We start from the raw sequence: 7483 nt of genomic DNA on the forward strand, positions 1-7483 counted from the left end.
AAATCTAGTTCCACATATCTTTCAAAATAGGTTCAATGGAGAATGGGATGCCGAGATACCTCACCATGTGTTTGGGCCCACACCATTGGCACTCCTGATTTCTTATCTAATTTGGAGGGGATTCATACCATCCCAAGATAGAAGACTTCCCTATAGAAATTTTAGCACCTAATGCACTACAATATAACTGCATCCTAGACATCATAATCTCAAAATTACCTTTAGTCAGCTCCAAAAGCATAGCAATATCATCAAAAAATTTCTCCAAAAGAAGAATATCATTATTAGGTAAGGAAATGCCTTTCACTCGTGGACCAAGCTCATTAGCCCTCAGAATGTAAGATAAAGCATCTACAATAAGTACAAAGAGAGAGGGGACAAGAGGGCACCCTTGATTGATGGATCTCCCTAAACAAATGGGTTTGAAGAGCTCCCTGTTAACATGAATAACCTTATTAGAATCCTTAAACAAAATGTTAACCCATCTATAGAAAGAGGGAGGAAACCCTAGTCTTTCCAAAACTCTAATCACAAGTTCCCACTCAATCTTGTCATAAGCCTTCTCAAAATCCAGAAGCACCATACACACATTCTGGCCACTATCTTTTCCCCACTGCATGGCCTCCCAACTAGTAATTAAGTTCTCTAAAATATATCTACCTTTAATAAAGCCGGTTTGAGAAATAGAGACAATATTATCTAGCATCCCAACAATTCTTTTGGCCAACAACTTAGCAAGAATCTTATAGGACAGATTAAGTAATGTGATTGGTCTCCAATTTTTCATCAGATACTTGCCCCCACTTTTGGACAACAATTTGATAACTCCTTTATTAATCTCTTTCCCAAGTGTACCAACCTCAAAGGCCTCTTCATAAACTCCCAACAGATCTTTAGCAATCTAATCAATATTCTTTTTATAGAATTCGACAGATAGTCTATCAACCCTTGGAGATTTCCCATTAGCCATAGAAAGAATGGTATCATTAATTTCTTGAACACAATAGGAACATTCAATTTCTTGACTTGATCCCTAGAAACTTTCCCAGGAATAAGGTCCATACATTTATTCATGTCTCTTAATTTACTGTCATTCTGTTCATACTTGAACAACTCAGAATAAAACTGATAAAAAGCATCCACAATATCTTTATTATCCTTAGAAATACCATTATCAGTATAAATACCTTCAATTTTCTCTTTGCTCTCTTTAGGTCTGATGATGTTAAAGAAATATTTGGAGCCTCTATCCCCATCTTTTAACCAATTGGCCTTAGCTCTGATCTTCTGCCCACGAATCTTACTGTTTTGGATGTCCCTCAACTTCTCCGAAGTATTAATCAATTCTTTCTCCAATTCAATGTCTTTCCCTTTATCCTGTAATTCCTTCTCAATATTGTTTAACCTCTTTTGATACAAACTTTCTTCCCTTCTCCTATCTTTGGCTAATTTGCAACACTTTCTTCCATGAATCAACTTTAAGTACCCATCTGTGAGTAGCTGAAGCATCTTTATTACGAAAATTAGTCATAATGTAAACAGAGCACAAGGTAGTGTCAATGCCTTCTTCTTGAAGGAGAGAGGTATTTAGTTTGAATAAACCCTTCATTCTAACCACACTTGCTCCTCATCCTTAGAAAGAAAAACAGGAATGAAAAAATAATTAAAAAAACCTATTCCATGTTAATAATTACAAATAAAAATAATAACAAATGTTTACCATAGAGTTTAACTTTTTATTTTTATTTTTAAGATCTTGCATGAGAGTAAACTATTTGTAAAATGGAATTATAAAATAGTTTAAAAGCCTAACTCCATGTTAATAGTTACTAACTTTTTATTTTATTTTAAAACTGATCATGCATGACAGAAAACTATTTGTAATATGGAATTTAAAAATTAGTTTAAAAGCCTAACGCCATGTTAATAATTACAAATTCCTTCAAATCCTCGCATTGTCAATAAAAACAAAAATAGTTACAGATTCCTTTTAAGAATCATTCTATGTTTCTGACTAACAACCGTACAAGCCGACACTAAATTTAGAAAACATAAAAATACAAAAAGAACTTATAGGCCGATACGCTCATTAATGATATAAATACAAGACACAAACCCCAAGAACATTAAAGAAAAGTTTACATAGCGCCTGCGTGCTGAATATTCGAATTGGTAAATGGCTGTAATCTTGCTGTCCCATAGGCTATTTTTGGCCTCGTGGACGTTAAAATTTTATCTATCTATCTATCTTTGTTTTGTCCGTTCTGTTGGAAATGAATTACCTGTTTTTAGCCGTTAATGGCCTTTGAGCATTCCCGGCACCCTTTTTGCCAAGAATCATTAGTTCATCTGCCGAAGTTTCTCGTTTTTCTCTCCATTGCTTTTCCTCATACATTATGGTAATATTAGCTTTCTGCTATAGGATTTATAATGCTTTTGTCAGCAGTGGCTATTCATGAAATCATCTTTCAAATTCTATGTTTGTTTCTAAGTTCGAAGTTTTTTTATTAGAAAATTAATTGTTTCTTAATTTGATGCTCGGATATCGATACATATAGCCATTGCCCTGAGTAAATTTGAATTTAGAACCTGTGTCAATTAAATCTAGAAGACTGAGATCAATTTTTTTCTTTTCTTTTAATAATTTACAGGTGCTAAGGTATTTTAGGGCTTATTTGGGTTTTTTTAGGACTCTGCGATCATGTCAGGGGAGGAGCAGCAGCATGGCATTGCGAGTCCTTTATCAATGGCTGGTCCAACCGAGAAAGATCGTTTCCGGAATGGACAACTAGAAGAGGTATGTACCCTGGTTATTATTACATTGCCTAACGGCTTTTACTTCTTGAGGGTTTTGAATTTCGGGAATATGCTGCGGAATACAGCCTTTAGGGTTTTCACTTATAATGTGGCAGTTTTTGAGGAGTCAAGCGCTTTACGAGAGCCATGATGAAGCTGCCTTGAGAGCTGAAGTTTTGGATGAGATTGATCAGGTTAGAATTCCCCATTCTTGTTTATTTAATCGTTCTTCATATGATGGATCTCCATTACATTGATGTTAGAAATTCCAACTCTTCTTTAAGTAATTGGGATTGCATGCGATTTATTTGAAGTATAGGAAATATTTAGAATTGTAAAAGAGTTTCAGGGCACGTGATAATATGGTTTAATGAAAAGTCATCTATTCTCTCCTGAATTTTTCAGATATCGAAATCATGGGTCAAGCAAGTGGCTAGAGAAAGAGGTTATGATGATCGAATGGTAGAGGAAGCCAATGCTAAGATTTTTACTTTTGGATCATACAGATTGTCTGTAAGTTATTGCAGTTTTCTGATGCATTTGCAATTAGTATCCCGTTTTGTCATATTGTGAACTTTCTAATGATTTGTCTAACGTAGAAAAGGAACTTAACTACATTGTTTCAAGATTGTACCTCCTTAGGTGTTGTCTTGATCTTCTGCCAATTCAGTTTGTTGGAATACAATTCTACCATGCTCTTTTAGTTGTATTTAGTGTAATTTTATGTTTGAAGAAGAGGAACCTTGGAAATTTGCATTGACCCATATGTATGACATATCAATATAATTTTTTCCCTTTCCACATATTTATTTTGTAACCTACTTTGAAAGAAGACATTTACTTAACACACTCGCAATGTGGTTCTTGCATTTAAGTGTGATAGTAAGGGGCAATGCTAATTCCTTGTTTTTAATGAATAATGAATAATGCAGCGCTGAGAATAGAATTTTATCTGTCCATATGATTATATTTTTAATGTTCTCAGGTTCATGGCCCTGGAGCAGATTTGGACACTCTTTGTGTAGGGCCATGCTATGTGAGTAGGGAGGTAGGCATTTTCTGTACTAGTAAGAGGCTGAAGTCAAAATTAATTATTATTATGTTTTGTAATTTTATTATTATTTAGTAAGTTGGAGTAGACTTGAACCCAAAACCTCTCAAATAAGAGTCTCACAATTTACCATTGTGTTGTAGGCTCTTGCCTCATGTTCAGACATTAATCATGAAAATGATTTTACTGTTTTAGATATCACTTTCATTTTTAAGGAATAGCTAGAGGGGAGCTCCATGCTGTGAAATTTGTTATGCTTCAGAAGATTATTTTCAATTTCACAATTAAGGTTTATTTTACAGGAGGACTTTTTTATCAGTCTGTATGAGATGTTGGCAGTTATGCCAGAAGTCACTGAACTTCAACCTGTCCCTGACGCATATGTGCCTGTGATGAAGTTCAAGTTCAAAGGGATAGCTATTGATTTGCTGTATGCTAGCTTATCGCTTTGGGTTATACCAGAAGTGAGCTTTTTAATTCTGTTTTCAATGACTTACATCTTGTCCTTGTTTGGCTAACATTCAAACAATTTGATTTTCGTGCCAATTGAATGCTATATCAACAGCATAGTTTTCTATCTCATTCAATTGGTATTAGTTAGTTATTCGTTCTCTTTTAATTTTATACATAGGTTATTTATTGTTCTTTATTATGAGATATTGATTTATCTGCAGGATTTGGATATTTCTAAGGAGTCAGTCTTGCAAGGTACTGATGATCAAAGTGTAGTGAGTCTCAATGGATGTAGAGTTGCAGAGCAGATCTTGCATCTTGTACCAAATATTGAGGTGAGGCATTATTTACTCTACCGATATTGTGTACCAAATTCTTATGAGGCATAGTGTGTTGCACTACACTATATTGCTCATTGATCTCTTTAAAACGTGAATCCTAATTTAATGTGTGTTTTTTTTGCAGCATTTTCGAACAACACTTCGATGTATGAAACTCTGGGCTCAAAGGCGAGGTCTATACTCAAATGTGAGTTATGATACGTAACTGTTATTTTTATGACAGCAATAGCTAAAGTGTGTGCTAATTATTAAGTACTCACATAACATGTATTTCAGCATCTATACCAGTGTATTTTCTATTATAATATAACAGAAACTTTAGCAATTTGCATGAAATTTTCAGTGATAATAATGTTGGTTTTGGCAGGTGGTGGGATTTTTAGGTGGTGTGAATTGGGCATTATTAGTTGCTCAGATTTGTCAGCTGTATCCGAATGCAATTCCTAGCATGCTGGTGGAAAGATTCTTTCGTGTGTATACTCAGTGGCAGTGGCCAAATCCTGTGATGCTTTGTTCTATAGAGGAGGGTACTCTAGGACTAACTGTCTGGGATCCAAGGAGAAATCCTTGGGATAGAAACCATCTCATGCCCATAATCACACCAGCATATCCATGCATGAACTCTAGCTACAACGTAACCCAGAGCACACTTCTAGTCATGACAGAGCAGTTCAAGAGTGCAAACAAGATTTGTGAGGTATGGTAATTGTGGCATGCCCTTTATGTTGTCTTATTTTCCTATCTGGTGAAAGTGAGTTTGTGATTTCGTTTCTGGCAGGATATTATGATGAACAAGGCAGACTGGAGTTTTCTCTTCAAGCCTTACAATTTCTTTAAGTCATACAAAAATTATTTGCAAATAGACATTGTAGCTGCAAATCAAGATGATCTGAGGATTTGGAGGGACTGGGTTAAGTCTCGGTTGAGGCACCTTTCTTTAAAGGTTGCATAATATTGCACTTTTATCATTTGATATCTATATCATTATCTATAATCCATCCATACATGAAATAACTGTTTAGTTTTGCAGATTGAAAGGTCTACATGCGGGATGCTGCAGGTTCACCCTTATCCTTATGATTACAAAAATCCATCTGCTCAAAAACCACATTGTACTTATTACATGGGTTTACAACGCTCACAAGGAGTACCAGCACATGAAGGTCAGCGGTTTGATATTCGCAACCCTATATATGATTTTAAGCTTTCTGTGGGTTCTCATCCTATCTGGAAACCAGGGATGGATATTTTTATATCACACATTCGTCACTTACAAATTCCATCTTATTTATATCCTTGTGGGTCATTATTAAGTAGATCTGTGAAAGCTACAAATCAAAGAGGAAACATTTCTCCTCTAAGTAGTAATTTAACTTCTGGAAATGATTCTGCAAGAGGTTTAAATCACACAGTAACTTCTGGAAATGATTCTGCAAGAGGTTTAAATCACACAGTAACTTCTGGAAATGATTCTGCAAGAGGTTTAAATCACACAGTAGCTACTACATCTACAGACTCCAGTAGTGGAAATCCACCAAAACAATGTAGCTCGGTCACGTGTATGCAATCAAATAAGAGAAAACATGAAGATGCAGGTGACATGGAAGGACTAGAAAAACGTGCAAATATTGGGATTCACCGTATCTTCCCCATACATTCGTCAAGTTTGCCAATACTGAAAAACGATCCTGTTAAGTAGTTTTATTAATCTGTGAGAAAAATGAAGTTTATGGTTTTAAAATGGTGTTTCGGGAGCGAGATTCAAAAGATTCTATCTTCTAAAAATGGCAGAGGACAACCAGAAGACTGGCACGTGGGTGTGATTTCCAATGGATGAAGATGTTATGAAACAAATTTGTACTCGCAGAAAATATTGGTTACCAACACAAACGTTATCAGTGTTAAAACAGATGAATTATGTTCCCCACGATTTTTCTTCTTAGTGGAGGATAAAATTCATTGTGCCAAATATTGGTCATGCCAAAATGAACAGAGATGTCTCATTGGGCACAAAACTAGAGTCAGCAAGGTATAGAAATGGATATGTGGTTAATATCAGTTCACTAGCAATGCGAGGTCGCTATCAATGGGAGAACAATCGGATGAAGAGAAACTTGAGAAAAAATTTGCAGCAGGGTTTCTTCATAATTACTGAATTTCAAGTCCACTAAATTTTAATGTTTCAACATCTAATATCGAAGTGCAGTGGTGCCATACCGGTTTATAGCTCCAGACCAAAAGGCTCCATCAAAAGCAATTAACCTTTCAGAAATTAAAAGCATTTACCCTAAAAAAGGAAGTGCAGAGGTGCTATATTCTCTACACACTTAATTATTTGTATTATTTTCTTTAAACATGTCTCCTATTAGTTGTTTGGAGACTCGTGGTGTAATGTCATGTTACAGTACAAACTTGTTTATATTCTTGTCTTTTGCATACAAGATTGTCTGCGAATTACACGCTATGTTTCAATATCGAAATAAAGAGGTGTCTGACACTCTCATGCTTATCCATTGCATAACATTGGCTTTATCTAACTTTGCTCTTGATTTGTTTGGCAGACTGAACAGTACAATGCCATTCTACATTGGAGCTCGGGAGTTCTTCACGTATAAAATTCCACCATCAACATTTTTTCAATGCATTATCATTTAACAATAGAAGTTAACAATAAGGTGTTATAGTGAGAATGTGTTACCACCAAAGATAGATAGATAGATAAAAATTTTAACGTCCACGAGGCTAAAAATAGCCTATGGGACAGCAAGACAACTCAAGCAGACTTAAGTAGCGCTGTTCGCCTCTTGTGTAGACTAATGATGAGCCCCCCCAATTGCTCAAT

At 35.4% G+C, this 7483-nt stretch overlaps 1 protein-coding gene across 2 annotated transcripts; it reads left to right on the forward strand.

Annotated features, from left to right (window-relative positions):
- The first annotated feature begins 2109 nt into the window (after positions 1-2109).
- Positions 2110-7066, forward strand: LOC149569232 (nuclear poly(A) polymerase 4-like). Of its 2 annotated transcripts, none has more exons than XM_089821980.1 (11): positions 2110-2172; positions 2690-2797; positions 2913-2990; positions 3202-3309; positions 3782-3844; positions 4150-4311; positions 4522-4635; positions 4766-4828; positions 5009-5338; positions 5420-5584; positions 5672-7066. In XM_089821980.1, exons 2-11 carry the CDS (start codon positions 2702-2704, stop codon positions 6338-6340), a joined length of 1848 nt encoding a protein of 615 aa, XP_089678106.1. In that variant the 5' UTR covers positions 2110-2172; positions 2690-2701; the 3' UTR covers positions 6341-7066. The 2 variants fall into 2 exon arrangements, with proteins under 2 accessions (XP_089678106.1, XP_089678105.1); XM_089821979.1 differs by lacking the exon at positions 2110-2172 and adding an exon at positions 2293-2399 and having other exon boundaries at positions 2652-2797.
- Positions 7067-7483: the final 417 nt, after the last annotated feature.

Source organism: Cupressus sempervirens, chromosome 3 (assembly GCF_028749045.1).
Source record: "Cupressus sempervirens isolate cs-2001-9-10 chromosome 3, ASM2874904v1, whole genome shotgun sequence".
In the NCBI taxonomy this organism is placed as follows: Eukaryota; Viridiplantae; Streptophyta; class Pinopsida; order Cupressales; family Cupressaceae; genus Cupressus; species Cupressus sempervirens.

Excerpts from the sequence above, each read along its gene's own strand:
- LOC149569232 (XM_089821980.1), top strand. The coding sequence starts at position 2,702 with ATGTCAGGGGAGGAGCAGCAGCATGGCATTGCGAGTCCTTTATCAATG. Across the intron at positions 2,798-2,912 it reads GGAATGGACAACTAGAAGAG|TTTTTGAGGAGTCAAGCGCT; the intron begins GTATGTACCCTG and ends ATAATGTGGCAG. Across the intron at positions 4,312-4,521 it reads CGCTTTGGGTTATACCAGAA|GATTTGGATATTTCTAAGGA; the intron begins GTGAGCTTTTTA and ends ATTTATCTGCAG.